The 21,308-nt window shown below is 50.2% G+C and overlaps 1 protein-coding gene across 1 annotated transcript in view; it reads left to right on the forward strand.

The window, feature by feature from the left end:
* Nucleotides 1-21,308, forward strand: part of LOC121047041 — a 135,414-nt gene that overhangs the window by 52,367 nt on the left and 61,739 nt on the right. Inside the window, exons 9-10 of the mRNA XM_042293976.1 lie at nt 4,899-5,177; nt 11,980-12,186. Of these exons, the coding sequence (XP_042149910.1) occupies nt 4,899-5,177; nt 11,980-12,186 (486 nt within the window). The remainder of the gene's footprint in view (nt 1-4,898; nt 5,178-11,979; nt 12,187-21,308) is intronic.

The raw sequence follows: 21,308 nt of genomic DNA on the forward strand, positions 1-21,308 counted from the left end.
GGACTATCGTCGACTAAAAGCCGTAACAAAAAGGACGTCTACCGCTGCCACGCATCGACGACGCTCTGGACCGGCTGCGCCCAGCCCGATTCTTTTCGTCAATGGACCTGAAGAGTGGGTACTGGCAGATCAAAGTCGACGAACGGGATCGTGAGAAGACTGCCTTCGTCACCCGGACGGACTGTACGAATTTAAAGTGATGCCGTTCGGACTGTGCACGGCACCGGCGAGGTTCCAGTGCGTAATGGACACCGTTCTTTCCGGCCTGGAATGGAAAAGCTGCCTCGTCTATCTCGACGAGGTCGTAATATTCGCAAGCGACTTCGACGAGCACCTGAGACGTTTGCGAGCCGTGCAACAGGCTATCCAGAATGCTGGGCCGATATTAAAGCCGTCAAAATGTCGGTTCGCTTACGGCGAGTTCAAATTCCTGGGTCATGTCGCGGTGTAGGCCCTGATCCTGCGAAGACATCCGCTGTTGCTAAATTTCCGAAGCCATCAAACAAGAAAGCCGTCAGAAGATTTCTTGGGCTGTGCGCTTACTACAGACGTTTCGTTCGAGATTTTGCTAAGATTTATGCACCGCTCACGCATCTGACGAAGGACGACGTGGACTTCCAGTTGGGGGGGATCAAGAACAAGCGTTCAACGAACTGAAGGAAAGACTCCAGTCACCCCCTATTATCTGACACTTCGACCCATCAGCGGAAACGGAAGTTCACACGGACGCCTGCAACGACGGACTCGGCGCGGTACTCGTCCAGAGGCAAGACAGTGCGGAAAGGGTGATCGCTTACGCAAGCAGGGCACTGTCCAAGGCAGAGAAATATTACTCAACGACTGACAAGGAATGTATCGCTGTCATCTGGGCGTTAACCAAGTTCCGTCCGTACCTGTACGGGATCCCGTTCCGCGTTGTCACGGACCACCACGCTCTCTGTTGGCTGGCCAACCTCAAGGACCCGTCAGGACACCTCGCTCGCTGGAGCCTTCGACTGCAAGAATACGACGTAATAATTGTGCATAAGTCTGGCCGCAAGCACAACGACGCCGACTGTTTGTCTAGGGCCCCAGTCGAATCTCCTACCGAAAGCTCTGACGACGACGATGACGCCCGTTTTCTCGGCGCAGTTGCAGATACCGACAATGGGAACACTTCAACGAGACGACCCGGAACTTCGCGCTGTGATCGACCACCTCGAAGGTCAAGGAAGTTCAGTTCCGCGAGTCGTCGCCCGAGACTTGTCAAGCTTCATTCTGCGGTGAGGCGTGCTCTTCAAAAAGAACTTTGGAACGAGCAACCCTGCCTGGCTGCTGGTTGTTCCGGCCAGTCTGCGAGAAAAAATCGTTCAAGCCTGCTACGACGACCCGACGGCTGGACACCTTGGCTACAGCAGGACGCTCGCCCGGATTCATGATAAGTACTACTGTCCGAGACTCCCGAAACCAGTTCATCTGTACACACGATCGTGCCATGAACGCCAACGACGTAAGAGGCCTCCGACGAAGCCAGCAGGACGCCTGCAGCCGATACCCGCCCCGACTACGCCCTTCCAGCAGGTAGGAATGGACCTACTTGGGCCGTTCTCAACATCGACGCAAGGAAATCGGGGGATCATCGTCGCTACCGATTATCTTACACGATACGCCGAGACGAAAGCCCTGCCATCGGGAACAGCGCTGGAAGTCGCCAAGTTTTTCGTCCAGTCCATCCTCCTTCGACACGGCGCACCCGAAGTGTTGATCACAGATCGAGTATCATCTTGCATGGCACACCTGACTCAAGAGGTTCTTCGGCTTAGTCACACAAACCATCGACGAACCACAGCTTATCATCCGCAGACCAACGGACTAACAGAGCGGCTCAACAAGACGATCGCTGACATGATCTCCATGTACGTCGACGTGGAACACAAGACATGGGACGAGGTGTTGCCGTACGTTACGTTTGCATAAAACACAGCGGTTCAAGAAACCACGGGAGTGACGCCTTTCCGACTGGTACATGGCCGGGCGGTTACCACAATGCTCGACGCCATGCTGCCTCACGTGCCAACCGATGTTGCCAAGGACAACGCTCAACTGATCTCCCAGCGCGCGGAGGAAGCTCGTCAGCTGGCAGGAATCAAGATTCAAGAGCAACAGCGAGTCGACGAACGCCGGTATAACCCTCGTCGCCGGGACGTCCGCTTTCAACCCGGAGACCGGGTATGGGTTTGGACAACAATACGGCGCCGCGGTCTCAGCGAGAAGCTTCTGAAACGCTATTTTGGACCCTACAAGATCATCCGACGCCTCGGCGATCTGAACTACGAAGTCCTTCCCGACGGAACGCGGCCGTCTGCAAGACGTCAGCCGCGACCCGAGGTGGCGCACGTTGTCCGGCTGAAGCCGTATTACGAACGATAGAACTTTCCACTCTCGTCGACGGGTGAACTGTGAACTGTAAACTGCGGCTCGCGATTTTACTGTCGTTTTGTTTCTTTTTTTTTTTTTTTCGTTTTGTGCTGCATCGTGACGATGCACTTTTTTTAAAGGGGGGGATACTGCCGCGCGCAGGGTCATGGACTTGTAGAAAGTTCTCGTTTTTGCTGCGGACATAACTTCTATTGTTTATCCTTGCTTTTGTTGTTCTAGAAAGTGCTTGTTCATTCTCGCCCGAACGCGTTACGCTCGAACCTTCTCCGCCGAATCTTCGAGATAGTGACTCACTCTAGATAAGAGGCCGCCCGCGACCTTGTCGAGTCAGTCTCGCTCCTGCGCTTGATCCTGCGGTTTCGACGCCCGCGACGCTCTGCTGTTTTCTTTTGTACCCTTTTATTTTTGGCACAAGTTCGCCACATTAAACGTTTATTTCTTCCTGTTTATTGTTTTTTGGTCACCACCCGTGACAATATCGTCGACGTAACGTCGGACAAAACTCAAGTTCTCTGTCGTCCCCCCTCTAGAAAACTCAACGCACTAGAGTCTAGACTGCGTTTGAGACTCCGTCCGTGTCGTTCTGTGTTTTGGTCCTGTCCGTATCCCCAATCTCGGGTTTACAACTATGCCGGTGGTATTGTCTAATTCACCTCATGTCCATGTTCACGTAGTCCATGAAGCTCATGCCGATGAAACAAAACCTTCACAAAAGGCGACTTGTGACGCCACACGAGCTTTCGTTGTCTCAAATTGCTCAGCTACACGGATGTGTGCTCGTCGTTGTCCGTCGTCCGCCCATCACCTTCACTTTCCTGTCGTAAAACCTACCAGACGGTAGGGAGTGCTACAGTATGAGCAAATTATACAACCAACCACCCAACTTGCAAGTTGCATAAAACATGTTCGCAGCACATGGTCCTTATGATTGTTTATACTATTTTATAACCGCAGGCTTAAGATAAGCTGGAACATTCCTCTTAATGCTATTTTTAACCTCCTTGCCGCTGGCCCTGTCACAGCTAGAATATCTGCCGGTTCTCTTATGTCACCACGACGTGATTTAATGTTTGCAGTTAAATCTTTTTTAATGTTTTCTTTAAAGAAAGAATGAAAGGAAGTCTAATTTTTGTTTAAGATTTTGTGAACATTAAATATTATTTTGGGGGGCTAATTCGTAACAAAGATAAAAATCATTTTAAAGTCCCTTTAACAGAACAGCCATTCTTACTGAGAAGAAACGTTCCTATACGATGTTGCGTGAAACTTCCTCAATCAAACGTAAACCAATAAACAGCGTGAAGGAAAAATGGGCGCAATGCGTGAACTCTGCAGCGCAGGAGATATAATGTATTATCATCATAATTTCAATGAAAAGTTTGTGATAAAACACTTTTTTATGTTGTGTTTGCAAGTATTGCGCGCCAATTCTTGATAATATGACTTTGCATGAGCTTCTTGATTGAAAAAAAATATTGTAACGAAATCGCATTTTAAGATATAAAAACAATGGTTTACTTAACCTATTTCTCAAAATGCTTATTTATAGATGAAATAACACTATTTCCAGCATTTTTAATTGCAGATAAAAGTGGATTGCTCAATGATAAAAGCAACACGGCTAGACTCTTTATGGCGTCACTGTAGTATGCTTACAAAAAAAAAAGGGAATAACATAGCACTTTAGCAGTTAGAACTGGCTGAAACTGTCACAGAACCAGTTTAAAATGTGCTTTTTGATCTCCACAGCCCGGAAGTGAACCGAGGACCGTCAAATCGAACTCGATTAAGCGCTCTGTTAGAAACAACCTTTAGTTTGCATCACCTACTAAGATCTGAAAAACCCCCAGCGCTAATCCTTTTACTTACTTACCTTTCACACCTTATGATCCCTAAAGCACTTTTAGAGAGGAGTGGTCAAGAACATGTAACTAGCATACGCAAAAAGGGGAACTATACTCGAAAAAAAAAGACACCATATTTTCAGTTTCATAATTTACAGCGCTCTGTTCAATCAGGGAGGGGACGAGCGCTCACGTTGAACCGCATAAGTCGTACGACGCAGATATAGCGCTGCATCAGTTTTCAGTTACGCTCAAGTCAGGGCTCCAACAGCGTTTGTATTGAAATTAGTGCTGCTCTCTATCTGTAAACCGACCGTACATACCAAACAGAAAAATATTTATTTTTATTTCTGAAGGCTCGTTCACACTTCTCACGCAAGATCGTTACCTCGCGTTTTCCCCCGTTATGTATAAGTCAGTTCTTAATCCGTTCCTCGAATGTCGCGTGCAAGTCTGCTTCTTAAACTTGTTGCCACTCTTGATACGAAGCACGAATGCCTCTGTGAGTCTCGACGTAAGCCGAAGTAAATGTTTGTAACATAAGAGGCCGTTAGGACGCGGTGTTGTGTGAACCAGCCTTAGCTGTCTAAGCAGTGTGTTTATTTTCATTTTTGTTTGCTTTTTTTCACGCTTTAGAAAGATTTGATGGGCGACGTCCCGCACGAGGAAACCATCCTGGAGGACGACTCGGCGTCACTCTCCGAGCGGATCCTGAAGCCGTTCAGCGAGAAGCTGATGGACCTGTTCGAGCACGAGTACTACGAGGTGATCATCACGCAGACGTCTCTCGCCTTCGTGCTCGGGCTCTCGGGACTCCTGATGGCGCTCCAGGCCGACACCCTGTTCTACTACAAGCTGGTGCTGGCCTCCGAGGCAGCCTACATGGCCTTGTACGTCGCTGAGGTCCTGCTCATGGTAGGTGCACCACGCGAAGAGGCTCGCTTCCAGGACAGGTGCTACGGTCAGTGACGGCTAACTCCGTAGCTCCGGTGGCGCTGCTAATACTTCATACGAAAGACAGGCTGAGGCGTGTCTCTTATTCGTATTACGCTCCTGTCATAGAGGTGATACTATTCCAGAGCAAGTCGCCTGCTTCTTGCGCAGGAGTTGAGGTGACGCTAGAAGGACGCCGAGCTCTGATTGACTCTGATTGAAATATAGGGGGTGGACCACAAAGTAGGCTGCCCTGACGTCTATCAAATATCCTTCAATCAGAGTCAATCACAGATCGGCGTAATGACGTCACCACAACCCCTGGAAAAGAAGCAGACGAACTTGCGCTCCGCATACGTGCCCACTCACACGCTCGGAACATCAAATATATAAAGCGAACATGCCCGAGGCGAGTTCCACGATAATTTTGCCATGACGTCTGCACGGAACAGTGGGTCTAGTGTATGCTGATGGAGGAGTGCCACTGCTGCTTGAGGGATATGGGGCGACACAATAAGCGCCGACACTATATGCCTCCAATTGTTGTTTTCGTTTTTTTTTTGTTATGGTTTGTTCTTAGTAGGAAAAAAAGGAAAACTAGTGAAAATATTAGGTTTTTTTTTTTCAAACCTCGCAATAAAAGAAATGTAATAGCGCAACATTTGGTGATTGGGATACTTTCACAATCCAGAAACTAATTTCCCTTGTCATACCCCCTTCGGAGTGGAAAATTATTGCTAAGTCCACAAGTAAGCACTGGTCCAAGGCTACGACTGTGTACGTGACACTACTGACTCGGCTGGCTAAAACTCATCCTTTTTTGCGAGAAATAAAAAAAAAATGTAGAGAGGATTCAAAGGGCCATTAACGTGAACTGTTTTATCTCGCTGATGAGGGCCAACACCTTACGCGATATTTACAAAACTGCAGTAGTTAAGTAATCCAAGATCAGATTGTTATGTTTTTCCCCCTGCTGTGGTTTCAATTGAACTGAATATTTATGCTGCTTAGTATGCTCTAGCATCGTGGTTCTCAGCCATTGATATTTCACAGACCCTTGTGGATCGGCGGAGATGATGGAAGACTCCGCTCATGATGAGGGGACGGGAAAGTATAGGGTTATTACGATAGTGATTTAATAAATGGTGATAACTAAGTGCTAGTGCAAAGAAGACTTCTCATATTGACATATGCACGAGAAAATTCACCCGAAAATTTGAACGTTGCTTCTCAATCTTAGAAAAAAACTTTTATTGCCGGGCTTGACTAATGATGCTGGACTTCAGGGGCTCCTAGAATGCTTTCGCGGACCCCCATATGATAACCACCGCTCTGGCACTTTAAATAACAAAATTCCCAGGAAACATAAGCACTTCGAATGAGTTGTGACAGAGTCGTGTATAGACAAAGTTTGGTCAATGGGAGGCGCGGACAGAGCCAGGGCGTGAATCAGACGCAGAAAAAGGGCTTGACATGCTCTCTTGGCCATCTGGAACCCGAAAATATTCCCCTAGAGGCTGTAGCGAGAAACAGTTTTAATCATAGGTATATGGTAAAAATATTCGCGTAAGAGTTAAATGTAGTAACCCTTCATTGATGATAATAAGATCCACGTTATGTTTCCATCATGATCACGCGGAAAAATGTAAGAAACGAATGTGCCACTCAACTCTGTTTTGCTCAGAGTGTGACCGCTGGGACGGCAGATTCCCAGCCCTCAGCGCCTGGCGTACGAATTCAGTCGATTGTTCCGCACCTCGTACTCTTCCACCATAATTTTGGATCACCGTAATTAAAACACCACGTTCCCCATATTTTCAATCACCGAGAGTTACTCCGACGCACTTATTAAGTTTGTTTTTCGTGACCACCACCAGGGTATTATTTCCGGCTTCTGGTTGGCCACATTCCAATTTGTGGAGACGCTCATGGAACATGCCCAGCCCACTTTCCGCCAATGGCGCCTCCTCATCTGTCTCCTATACTTCCCAATGAATATCCAAACTCTCTACATATATGACTCTGAGTTCTGAATGCGAACGCACTCTCGGCGCCGAGAGAAGCAAGGGTGGCCGCAGCGCCGGCAAGGAGTGCGGCGGTGCGCCGCACAGCACAGGCCACCCGGGCTCGCTGGTGACTGCTGCGCCGCTGGATGACGGAGCGCAGGGAGTGCGAAGCTTGGTGCGGCACGTGCTGAAATTACGTGTCCTCTCATTATCATCATCGCCCTAGCTACGGGCACCGGTTGACTACGTTAACCCTCAAAGCGTAACGCTAGGCCTAAGCTTAGGCCTAACGTCAGGCCAGCGTACCCTCCTCATGCTAAAGAGCGACTCGTACCGGCTGGCGACGTTAAACCTCAAAGCATAATGATAAGCCTAACATTAAGCCTGACGTCAGGCCAGCGGTTTGACCCTTAGCAACAATGAAGCCGTTGCAATAGAGCGACTTGACGCGTCGCAGCCAATGCGAATTTAGGTGCCGTTTCGCTGCTACAGACAACGCCGGGCTTCGCTCCATTGGACAGTTAATGCTTTCGAATTAACGAACTGAGGTTTAATAATAGGGGCCACGCTCTCTTTGGGACATTACTTCTTCAGATGCTTCGCTTTGAACTTTTCTTCTACAAAAAGGTCTTCGAATCAATGCAAGGATAAAAAATACTGTTAATTATTTGCAAAATAAATCTAAAAAAATATTGCCGCGCGCGCAGCGGGCCAAGTAGGCGGCGCTGCCGTGGCCTAACGGTTATCGCGCTTGCTTCCCATGCGAAGAGGCAGGGTTCGATCCCTGGGAGCGACGTGAATTTATTTAGTTTTTCTACTTGTCATTCTCGCAAGTTCGAGAACTTTCTCGTCTCACCTAATTACGAATGTTCTATTTACCGAACGCTCTCGTCCGAATGCTCCACAGACCTACGCCGGTAAAAAAGGTGCTCCGCGTGGCGAGCCGGAGTCAGTCTAGCTCCAGCACTCGATCCTGGTGTTTCGCCGACATCGACGCCTGCGGCGCTAACTTCTATTTTGTATTGGGCTCAAGTTCGCCTCATTAAACGTTTAGTTTCTTCAGTCAATCTTCGTGTCGTCATTTGTCACTCGTGACATTTTGGTGGAGGTGCGGGGTATCGCATCCTATCCACGTGAAGCGTACCCCTCCGAAGACATCCCCGCCAAGTGAAGTGCTCAGTGCTCAGGGGTAACGAATCTTCAGAACGGGCATACAATGGTTCTCTTTACAAACTTTCGACAAGAGCCGCAATACCTTATGAAAGGTACCACTGTGAGCCACATCGAGTAACTCCAGAACTCCGCCAAAATCGCCGCGATTACTGAAAGTCCGCTTCACTTGAGCAAGACAGTACGTCACCAGCGCAGCTCAACATCGACACAACGTTTTTGGGCCTGAAACGACGGCAGCTGATTAACCTCCTCGCCGAATACACCGACTGCTTTCGGACATCGTCGAAGGTACATCAAACCGCCGTGGCAGAGCACAGCATCGTTACCAAGGACGACGCGCGCCCTGTGCATCGATCGCCCTACAGAGTCTCCATAAAAGAAAGAGAGGTAATCCAGGAACAAATTCAGGAGATGCTGAACGACGAAATATTCCAACCTTCGAGCAGTTCATGGACGTCTCCAGTCGTACTGGTTAAGAACAAAGACGGAGCACTTAGGTTCTGCGCGGACTACAGGAAGCTGAATGCGGTGACTGCGAAAGACGTCCATCCACTCCCCCGCATCGACGACACGTTAGACCGGCTGCGCCACTCTCGATACTTCTGATCGATGGACCTGAAGATCGGATACTTGCAAATCGAAGTCGGCGAACGGAACCGAGAGAAGACAGCTTTTTTCACGCCAGATGGACAGTACGAGTGCATGGTGATGCTCTTCGGACTATGCACGGCGCCAGAAACTTTCCAACGTGTCATGGAGACCGTACTGGCAGGACTGAAGTGGGAGAGCTGCCTCGTCTACCTCGACGACGTTGTAGTGTTTTCCAGCGACTGCGACGAGCACTTGCGACTACTCCGATATGCACTCCAAGCCATACGGACCGCCGGACTAACCCTCAAGCCGTCGAAGTGTTGGTTCGCCTATGACGAACTGAAGTTTCTAGGCCACGTGGTTAGTAACGAAGGCGTTCGCCCAGACCCAGAGAAGACTCGCGCCGTCGCAGCACTTCCACCGCCGACAGACAAGAAGGCAGTGCGAAGATTCTTTGGACTGCCTAATTCTTTGGACTGCCAAAGCTAATTACTTTGAAATTACGACAATTTCTACAAATAAAACTGGTCACCTTTTGTTCGCAAACGGAGGCCAAGTAGCCAGCCATGTAAGTCAGCGGTGCGAACTCAACTTCGGAAGAGACTTCAGTGTACTTCATCAACTGCAGGATTTTTTGTTTCACCAGTGGAGTTGGCACATTTCATCACCGTCTGGCACTCAGAACTAGAATGCACATTTACATTTCCGGCAGCTTCCAAAATGCGCACACAAACCACACACGCGAACGCAGAGTGGCACTACGATATTTTCGCCGAGTACAGCGGTGCATAGGGGGGGGGGGGGGGGGGGGGAAGCGAGTTTTGCTGCCTTCTGCAACCGCGGCAGCGCCTCGGTATCGGCGAAGCCAATGACAGGCAGATATTTTATCTGGGTAGCGGAGCAAGAGCGCGTTGGGCAAATTCTCTATACTCCGTTCCACCTTATTTTGTACCGCAGCGAAGGCTGGAAGCGCGAGCTCATAGCGTTGACAGCTGCCTTTACTGCACGAGAGCTTGTGCCGCCGAGATCTGCCCCAGAGCAAAGAGCTCGCGCTTACAGCCTTTCCTGCGGTACAACATGAGGTGAAACAGAGTATAGCTTTCAGCTCACAAGACCGCTCACCGATGTGCAGCACCCCCACGGAAAATGGGAGAAGTTCTCCTCTCACGCGCGCTCTTTTGTTTTTGGAAAAACATCGGCAGGCCGCACCAACAGGGGGGATCGAGTGGCCGTGCCACTGGTGAGGATGACTTGAGCCTCGTACAGCTTTCTAATGTTTTTGTCATGGAACCACTTCAGAACTTTGGTGTTTTTGAATGTTGGTGAGCATTTGCAGTTTCTGACATGCATCGCAAGGTGTCCCGATGGTGCTGATTTCAATGTTTGGGCATGTTCTCTTAATCTCTTATAAATACATCGCCCCGACTGACCTACATACACTTAGCCGTAAGTAAATGGTATTTGATATATCACTCCAGTTTGACATTCTACATACTTGAGTCGATGTTTTACACTGCACTCTTGCTGTTGATGCTGTTGGCAATTTATCTTATTGGAGAGCCTTTTTAGTTTGTCCGGAGCTGGAAGCACGATTTGGACTTGAAACTTCGCGGCTGTTCTCTTCAAGTTGTTGGACAAGCGGTGTATATATGGCAGAACAGTCGGTCGGTGTTTCTTGTGTTTTTCAGTGTCATGTTTTTTATTTGAGGTCATCAAGGATTCGGCGACTTCATATATTATCGATATATTATCCCGACGCTTTCAGCCTTTGTACTTGAGCATAGAAGCTTTCATGCTCAAGTACAAAAACTGAAAGCGTCGGAATATCCGAGTTCGATAATATATGAAGTCACCGAATCCTTAATGACCTTATTAAAAAGAAAAAAAAAAAAAAACACGACCCTGAAAAACACAAGAAACACCGACCGACTGTTCTGTCAAATATACACCGCTTGTCCCACAACTTGAAGAGAACAGCCGCGAAGTTTCAAGTCCAAGTCGTGCTTTCAGCTCCGGACAAACTAAAAAGGCTCTGCCCTAAGATCAATTCCCAACAGCATCGACAGCAAGAGTGCAGTGTAAAACATCGACTCAAGTATGTAGAATGTCAAAGTGGAGCGATATACAAAAAAACATTTACTTGCGGCAAAGTTTATGTAGGCCAGTCGGGGCGATGTATTAATACGAGATTAAGAGAACATGCCCAAACGTTGAAATCAGCACCATCGGGACACCTTGCGGTGCATGTCAGAGACTGCAAATGCTCACCAACATTCAACGACACCAAAGTTCTGAAGCGGTTCCGTGACAAAAACATTAGAGAGAGCTGTACGAGGCTCAAGTCATCCTCACCAGTGGCGACAAGTGTATAAGCGCCCCGCCCCGTCAGTGACCCTAACACAGAAAGAACTTCAGTTCTTTAGGTGCTTCCCCTAAAGACTTGAAACACAAAATGAACTTCAGTTCTACCGGTGTTTTACCTGAAGACGTTTTAGCCGGTTGCTCTGCGTGATGTTTTTTCTTCTTTTTTCTTCTATTCAATTTTTCTTTTTATTATTTTTTTTCTTTTTGTTGTATAGGCAGTTTTTTTACGTGGCAAGTACTTTGCCTTTAGCTGAAGTTAAAATATTTTTGTTCTGATTCCTAAAACCAAAGAACTTCTTTGTAGCAGCAGTGACCTGAATTTCATTTCATTTTTCTTTTCTTCTTTTTCACTTCCACTTTGTCGTTCTCTAGATGCTCTATTAAATTTGCCAGTTGTAAGTAAGCGTTCTGTCCTGTACCCTCCTTCTCTTCTTAGTCCTTTGCGCTTTTAAAACCACCATCTAAAATAGCGCACTCAAGGCGCCAAACGTGGTTAGCGTTCGGAGCACGTGCAGTGGCGACGACGCTATTTTTCGCGTACGCAAATCTTTAGCGTGCACGATTCTAAAACCGCCTATAAAATAATTCGGACCACCAGTCTTCTTTTTACGTCTGACAATACGGTAATAGCAGAATCAATGATTTCGCAGGTTTCGGCGTACGGGCAGAAGTTTGTGAACTTGGACAACTACAACAAGCTGGACCTTGTACTTCTGGCAGCATGTGCGTTTTTGCTCATCGTGCAGACGGGCCTCTTGTTTATAAAGTTGGCCCACTTCACAATTCACTTTATAATGGCGGGCCTGTACATCCTCCTCATCGCAGCGAGATTCGTCCATGCCATAAAATACGTTGAGGTAAGTTCGCCTTCCTACAGCTCACTCAGCGGCACATTGTAGCGAATGTAAACCATATCTTTCGGTTGATGCCCGCTAGGCACACACAAAGATGAATTTATTAGGTTTGTAGCCCCGCACACTCCCACAGTACGTCCTGCATTGCAAGGGAAACGCTTCCAGAGCATGTAGAGAAGGTCACCGTTGGACTGGGGCCTCAGCGGACTGCGTTGATTCGGAGCTGAAACTTGTTCGTGACAAAAACGCAGTTTCTGGGTCATCTGAGGCTGGTGAGAGCAACCTTCTTTGGGGTGAAGGTTCTCCACCGGGCCAGGACGTCCTCAGTGAGGGTGGCACCGGTGCGTGATTATAGATGAGCACTCGAGAATCTCTTGTTAGACCTTTAGGTAGGGGTGAAGTTCTGACTAGGGCAATGGCGTAGGCAACGGGTGGTTCGAGGGTCAACACCCCCCCCCCCCCCCCCCCACTCCCCGAAATTCCGAAGCTACCCTCCCACCACAATCAAGTACCCAAGCACCAAGATTTCATCTCCAAAAGACGAAGATTTAAGATCAACCTCGAAGAAAATTGTGCGTCAAGTACAAAACCAAGAGGGAGGGGGATTAAACGAAAAAAAAGGAAAGGGAAAAAAGGGAAGGAAAATGAAATCCGCTGATCGGGCCTGCTCCGTGGGCTGCGGTTTCGCTATTTAATTTAATTTTTTTTCGACTTTAACATTTTTCCTTCTTTTGGCGCTCAGCCATTTTTATTTATTTTATAATCGAATTTAAGTCTGCAATGCTAACGCGGGAGCAGACCAAAGACACAACTCTTTTTCTTATTTCTTTAGGTCTCAACATATTATATTGCCGCGCGCCAAGTAGGCAGCGCGGCCGTAACCTCACGGTTATCGCGCTTGTCTCCCACGCGAAGGGCCAGGGTTCGATTCCTGGCCGCGGCTATGCATTTTTGTTAACACTGTCATGTAATGTTCTGGTGAAATCGAGAACCGTCTAGCTGATTCGAGGTCAGAATGTTCTACGCGTCGAACCTTCTACGTCGAATGCTCCAGAAGCCAACGTGTGTACAAAAGCGGCTCCGCGGGCAAGCCGGAGCCAGTTTTCGCCCCAGCGTTCGACTCAGCTGCTACGCCGACTTCGACGCTCGCGGCGCTCTGTTATCACCTTTTGTACCCTTTTATTTTTCAACACAAGTTCGCCACATTAAACTTTTATTTATTCCTATTTATTTCTTGTTTATTGGTCACCACCCGTGACATTCTGGTGGAGGTGCGGGGTAACCGCATGCCCGTGCAGCGCTCCCCTCCAAGTTCCCGCAGTGCAAGTGCGAACACAAGCCCCCCAAAGAACCCAACGAGGACCAGACCGAGATCCGATTAAGTCGCCGGAACCTAGGCCTACCCCCGGAGTTAGGACCCTTGCCACCCAGGACCAGGCAAACAAGGAGGACGACGATGGCCAACCAGTCGGAGACCCCGGCCGCTCCAGCCGTCGTTTACCTGCCCGTCGTACCGCGGACGGCTGCTCCATTCCACGGCGAGCAATACGAAGACGTCGAAGACTGGATTGACCAGTATGAACGCGTTGCCCGCCACAATTGCTGGACCGACGAGCAGCGCCTGAACAACGTCTATTTTTCGCTTGAGGGTACCGCCAAGCACTGGTACGAGAATCATGAGTCCTCTTTGACGTCGTGGGACCTGTTCAAGACCAATCTCAAGGCTACGTTCAGCAACCACCACCGCCGAGAGAGAGCCGAGGACCTACTGCGGACCAGAATCCAGGGCCCAAACGAGAGCGTCACCGGCTTCGTCGAGGACGTTCTTCGCCTGAGCGCCCGCGCCGATCCCCAGGCTACAGAGGAGAAGAAGCTGCGACACCTGATGAGGGGTGTGAAAAGCGAGATATTCGGAGGTCTCATTCGCAATCCCCCGACAACTGTGGACGGGTTCGTCACGGAGGCGACGAATATGGAGCGTGCCCTACTAGCACGCGCCAGACACTACGAGCGACACCCTGGCGTGACTACTCTGGCGACATCCGGATACAACCTTGGTACCGACCTCCCAGGCATCCGTGACATCATCCGTGAAGTCGTCCGGGAAGAAATCCGCAAGATGCTCCCCACTATGGATCGCCCGTCCTCCCTGTCGCTCGCCGAGGTCGTGCGAGATGAAGTTCACCGGTCCTTCCAACCTGAGGTTCCGATCAACATGACAACGCCAGAGGAGCCGACTTTGAGCTACGCCGCCATGGCCCGACGACCGCCGCAAGCTAACCGCCAGGCCACGGCGCCACCCCGACGAGACCCTCCGATGCCACAGTATCCTCGACGCCAGGAAGGGCAAGTCCAGAACTTCCACCCGGAGCAACCCTCGTCGAGGAAGACCGACGTGTAGCGAACGGCCGACCGACGCCCGCTCTGCTACTACTGCAGGGAACCCGACCATGTGTACCGCCGATGCCCATACCGCCAACTCGGGCTGCGCGGATTCCACCCAAACGACCCGCGCCCCCGGTATGGTGAACGCCCTCGGGAGATCGACGAGTACCTGCGACGACCCCAGTCCCCCGAGCCTGCGTCCCGCCGAGAGTTCCGGTCGCCGTCGCCCAGACGTCCAGCTTCGCCGATGCACCGACCCCGACGTGAAAGCCTGTGGCCCCTCACTCCTCGCCGGGGAAACTAGGCGCGGCAACCCCTGGAGGTGGAGTTGTCGAAGACGACCGACGTAAAGAGCCTCCAAGAACGACGGAGCGCTCCCACTCTCCCGACGCCACGCATCGCTACGACGCCCCTGCAACGGTGTCCAACAACCTAAACGTCGTCATCGACGGCCACGACGCATCGGCACTCGTGGACACCGGAGCAGACTACTCAGTCTTGAGTGGGAGGCTCTCCCGCCGCCTTCGCAAAGTCATGACGCCGTGGGATGGACCCCAAATACGAACCGCAGGAGGACATCTCATCACGCCCGTCGGAAGGTGCACTGCTCGCGTCGAGATTCACGGCGAGACGTTTCCGGTAAAGTTCATCGTTCTACAAGACTGTTCCAGAGATGTCATTCTTGGCATGGACTTTCTGTGTGAATACGGCGCCGTCATCGACCTGGGTGAGAAGAGACTGACGCTGCGGAAGCCTGTTCCGCCTTCAGAGAAACCCCAAACAGGGTCAGCCGCCGTCCGAGTCGCCACCGACCACGTGAACCTGCCGCCGCGATCAAGTGTTGTCGTACCCGTCGTGGCCGATACAGCTACCTGCGGCGAAGTTGTCCTAGAAGGCAACCTTCAATTGCTCCTGGGAAGAGGAATAGGCGTCGCAAGAGGAGTAGCTGAACTTCAGGATGGGCGGACTGTGGTCCTGGCGACGAACTTCCGAAATGAAACTCAACACCTCACGAAAGGTGCAGCCGTGGGCCAAGTCGAGGAACTTCGAAACGCCGCCGAAATCGCCACGGTTACTGACGAAACCTCGCCACCTCAGCAAGACAGTCCGTCGCCAGCGCAGCTCGACATTGACCCTAAGTTTCCGAGCCCGAAACGACGGCAGCTAAGTGACCTCCTCGCCGAATACAGTGACTGCTTCGTGACGTTGTCGAGGGTGTGCCAAATCGCCGTTGCGAAACACCGCATCAGTACCGAGGACAACGCGCGCCCTGTGCATCGATCGCCGTACAGAGTCTCCGCTAAGGAAAGGGAGGTGATCCATCAGCAAGTTCAAGAGATGCTGAATGACGACATAATTCAACCTTCAAGCAGTCCATGGGCCTCTCCAGTCGTGCTGGTTAAGAAAAAGGACGGAACTCTTCGGTTCTGCGTGGACTACCGGCAGCTCAACACGGTTACGAAGAAAGACGTCTACCCACTCCCCCGCATCGACGACACCCTAGACCGGCTGCGCCACTCTCGATACTTTTCATCGATGGACCTGAAGAGCGGCTACTGGCAAATCGAGGTCGACGAACGGGACCGAGAGAAGACAGCCTTCGTCACGCCGGATGGACTGTACGAGTTCAAGGTGATGCCCTTCGGACTATGCACGGCGCCAGCAACTTTCCAGCGTGTCATGGACACCGTACTGGCAGGGCTGAAGTGGCAGAGTTGTCTCGTCTACCTTGACGACGTCGTAGTATTTTCAGCTGACTTCGACGAGCACTTGAGACGACTCCGAGCTGTTCTTCAAGCCATTCAGACCGCCGGACTCACACTCAAGCCGTCAAAGTGCCGGTTCGCCTATGACGAACTGAAGTTCCTTGGCCACGTGGTTAGTAACGAAGGCGTCCGCCCAGACCCCGAGAAGACTCGCGCCGTCGCGGCATTTCCAGCGCCGACAGATAAGAAGGCCGTGAGAAGATTCCTTGGACTTTGTGCCTATTATCGACGCTTCGTTCGGGATTTCGCAAGGATTTCCGCACCACTTACGAATCTCACGAAGAACGCCGAGAAGTTCGAATGGGCAGAGGAGCAACAGCAGGCATTTGACGAACTGAAACGACGACTCCAGAATCCTCCTGTGCTTGGATATTTCGACTAGGATGCGGGAACAGAAATTCACACGGACGCAAGTAACGCGGGACTGGGCGCAGTACTAGTCCAAGTGCAAGAAGGCATCGAGCAAGTCATCGCCTACGCAAGTCGGACATTGTCCAAGGAGGAGAAAAATGACTCCACGACTGAGAAAGAATGCCTTGCGGTCGTCTGGGCAATAACGAAGTTTCGTCCGTACTTGTACGGGAGCCCGTTCCGTGTAGTCACGGACCACCACTCGCTCTGCTGGCTTGCGAACCTGAAGGACCCGTCAGGACGCCTCGCTCGATGGAGTCTTTGACTACAAGAGTTCAACATGACAGTGGTCTATAAGTCAGGCCGCAAGCACAGCGACGCCGACTGCCTGTCCAGAGCCACCGTCGAAACCCCTTCCGGCTGCAGCGACGACAATGACGACGAGTGCTTTTTAGGAGCAGTGAACACCGACGATATGGCACGACGTCAACGGGACGATCCTGAGCTGCGCGCATTAATCGAGCACCTGGAAGGGGGCAGGAGTACCGTGACACGTGTCTTCTAACGAGTACTGCCGACCTTCGCCATCCGACAAGGTGTACTCTACAAAGAGAACTTCGGCGACAACAACACACCGTGGTTGCTGGTAATCCCGAATGACCTTCGAGAGGAGATCTTCCAAGCCTGCCACGACGACCCGACATCCGGACACCTTGGTTACAGCCGGACACTGGCCCGTATTCGTGAAAAGTATTATTGGCCGAAGCTCCCCAAGACCGTCCACCTATACACACGATCATGCCACGAGTGCCAGCGACGCAAGAATCCGCCGACGAGGCCGGCCGGACTTTTGCAGCCCATTTCTCCTCCAACTTCACCCTTCCAGCAGATCGGAATGGATCTACTTGGTCCTTTTCCGCCTTCGACGTCGGGGAACCGCTGCATCATCGTCGCCACAGATTATCTCACGCGGTACGCCGAAACGAAAGCTCTTCCTTCAGGGACTGCTGTGGAAGTCGCCAAGTTTTTCATCGAGTCCATCGTCCTCCGGCACGGCGCTCCCGTAGTTCTGATTACAGATCGCGGATCTTCGTTCATGGCCCAGCTGACGCAAGAGATCCTTCGTCTCAGTGGCACCGGCCATCGTCGAACCACTGCATACCACCCGCAGACCAACGGGCTGACCGAGCGACTCAACAAGACGATCGCCGATATGATCTCTATGTACGTCGACGTAGAGCACAAGACGTGGGACGAGGTGTTGCCCTACGTCACGTTTGCCTACAATACGGCGGTTCAGGAGACCACTGGATTCACCCCTTTTCAGCTGGTACATGGTCGGAAGGTAACGACCATGCTGGACGCAATGCTGCCCCATGAGCCATCTGACAATGAGAGCGACAACGCCCAGGCGGTTGCTCAACAGGCCGAAGAAGTCCGCCAGCTCGCCCGACTCATAATTCAAGACCAGCAACGCGTCGACGCGGGCCGCTACAACCTCCGTCGCAGGGGCGTTCACTTCCAGCCCGGAGACAGGGTGTGGGTGTGGACGCCCATCCGTCGCCGCGGCCTCAGTGAGAAACTGCTGAAACGGTACTTTGGACCATACAAGGTACTTCGTCGCCTCGGCGAGCTGAACTACGAGGTGACGCCCGACGGAACAGAACATCATCACGCCGCCCACCACGACCTGAATTCGTCCACGTCGTGCGCCTGAAGCCGTACTACGCTCGATAGGACTGTGGATCTTATGTGTTTCAAGTGACTCTTTAGTTTGCCGTTCTTTTTATGTGCTTTGTTTTGTTTTGGGATGCATCGGGGCGATGCACTTTTTAAGGGGGGACTAATGCCGCGCCAGGTAAGCAGCGTGGCCGTAGCCTAATGGTTATCGCGCTTGTCTCCCACGCGAAGGGCCAGGGTTCGATTCCTGGCCGCGGCTATGCATTTTTGTTAACACTGTAATGTAATGTTCTGGTGAAATTGAGAACCGTCTAGCTGATTCGAGGTCAGAATTTTCTACGCGTCGAACCTTCTACGTCGAATGCTCCAGAAGCCAACGTGTGTACAAAAGCGGCTCCGCGGGCAAGCCGGAGCCAGTTTTCGCCCCAGCGTTCGACTCTGCTGCTACGCCGACTTCGACGCCCGCGACGCTCTCTTATTATCTTTTGTACCCTTTTATTTTTGGCACAAGTTCGCCACATTAAACGTTTATTTATTCCTATTTATTTCTTGTTTATTGGTCACCACCCGTGACAATATGTCCCCCCCCGGTGCTCATTGGGCCCGCTCGCTATTCTGCTCACGCAGTCGGTCTTGCACGGCGCACGGAGCAAAGGGGGAGCGCAGACTATCTCCACCTTATATGCTTTCGGGAGGAATGCTTGTGGGGTAGAAAATGCTTAAATAAATAAAATAGTTAATATTTCTTTATTCATGCTTATTTGATGGGATGCGAAACTTGATCTCAGATATATAAAGAAGAGATATTTCGAAACATTTGTGTCATGAAGGATGTCAATTTCAAGGCAAAGTATAACAAACTATCCTCACTGAAATTCATACTTAAATCAAACTAAAGTGAACATAATAAAGCGCACAAATGGTAAAAGTACAAAACAATGTCAGTAATTTAAGGACCATTAAAATCATAAAAACAATTACCCTCTAAGCAACCGGTGGCGCTGCGCTCAGGCAGACCTTGTGTACTGATCAGAATTACGTACTTTGGACTTGAAATGACCCCGAGTAAAAAAGAAACTGACTAGTTATTTCAGAAAGCAATTTACACTCTCTCTTGATCATTCCATTTATGCCAAGCGCCAGCATATTAAGATTCAGCCGCCTGCGTTCACGGCAAAGAATATCCAGGATATCCACCCCTTGAACCTCAATGTCGCTGTAAACATTCAAAAGCACTAGACCGAGCAGTCACTTATTCGAAGTGGACGCTCTCAGGTATGTTTTCAACCGTCGTCACAGACAACGAGCTCTCAGCTTCCGCCGTTTTACGCGCATAGTCGCTAGGATCTTGTGTAGACGATAGACGTTTTGGGGATAGGGCCTGCCGACAAACGGCGATTGCGACGGGTGTTTCATGTCTCTCCCTCTTTCATTGGACGCCTATATAAATCCCCATTTTTGGCAAAGTTTCTATCACTTCGTGAAATATCCCTCGATCGTGATGCCCGTCTCGTTGGAGGGAACTCCGTCTTGCTTTCTGCTGTGCATGTCTAGGTGGCATCCGATGCAACTCCTTATTAGATTAATCTTTTCGTTGCACGGAACATTAGAAACTCCGAAGAGCCTTCATATTCTCACTATGCATAGGCGCACGGGTATTCAAGTTAGTTTCCACGTTCGGCGTGCAGTTTGCGTGTGTGTGTGTGTGGTGTATGATGTCATTTCTCCGAGTGGCAGAATGGCGAGTTCAGACTGACGACTTCTCATCGCTCCGAGGATATGCTGCTGCTGCCTTTGGACCACACCGCAAGATAAAGCGGCCTAGCAAAAAAAGACCCTCTTTACTTTGGCATATTGTTCTTTAGCAGGAATTTGTTAAACCTTAAATAGATAATAAAGTTTGGTTTTGTGGTTGCTCATATTTATTCTCGCCCTATATATGGGCCCCTAATGTTTGTTTCTAAGGTGGTTGCTCTAAATTTTCAACGTCGAGATTTGTTTTTGCTGCTTAATTTCTTGTGACAGTATAGCCTGCCGATAACAGCCAGGTGGCGGCAGTAGAGTGAGATTTCAAGGTTATACCCTGCTCATTGTAACTTGGCAATGGGTGAACGATAAGCCCTCCATTCCATGCCGACGGCTTCGATATCCGCTACGTATAAGAGGACAACTCACGCATATTGGAGCGTGACGCAGCGAAAAGCTTGATACTTCCTTGCAGTAAAAACGCACTCCGGTTATACGTAGTCACATTGCGATTGACCCCCAGGCCGCAGATTCCGCCGTACTTGCATGTTATGCGATTATGGCTTCTGGCCTACCCAGTATTTCTTGCTTCAGACACTAGGCTGTAGCGGCGCGAGCAGAGTAATAGCTCACGTTTGAACAGTGCTGCTGCCACCCTCAAGCATACGCAATGTTTCTTGCTCCAGTCCATAGATAGCGCCAAACCAAACAGCAGTGCAAGTTGTGTCCGAAATCTTAGCTCCCAGCGATAAGAATGTGAAACACTAATCTCAAACGCAGGCACTTGTGAAGAGATGGGCTGCGTATTAAAGTAGGTTTTTGCTCTTAACGCCCATCTTGTCATTGGTGTTGTTCTTGGAGCTTCGTGACTATGCTTTTTCGACGTTCTTGCACCACGATAAGTGCGAAGGTTTTTAAAAAACACGGAGTCTCGCGAAAAGCGCAGCCACCCCCCCCCCCTTTTTTTTTACCGAGTCATTGCGTCAGCATAAACAAACATTGTGGCGCCCATGGAGCAGAGCACACACCGGTGTATAGACCTTTTCTGTGTACTCTCGTCTCCAGCTACATAATAGGCGTATCCGGTATGGGCGACGAAAAAATAATCCAACGTTTCAGCCTGTAAATTGTAAAAAAATAAAGGGGAGGCAAAACAACAAAGTGTGACGTTTAGGCTTATATCCTAAATGCCTTCTA

Source organism: Ixodes scapularis, unplaced genomic scaffold (assembly GCF_016920785.2).
Source record: "Ixodes scapularis isolate PalLabHiFi unplaced genomic scaffold, ASM1692078v2 PGA_scaffold0__279_contigs__length_252992795, whole genome shotgun sequence".
Taxonomy (NCBI): Eukaryota; Metazoa; Arthropoda; class Arachnida; order Ixodida; family Ixodidae; genus Ixodes; species Ixodes scapularis.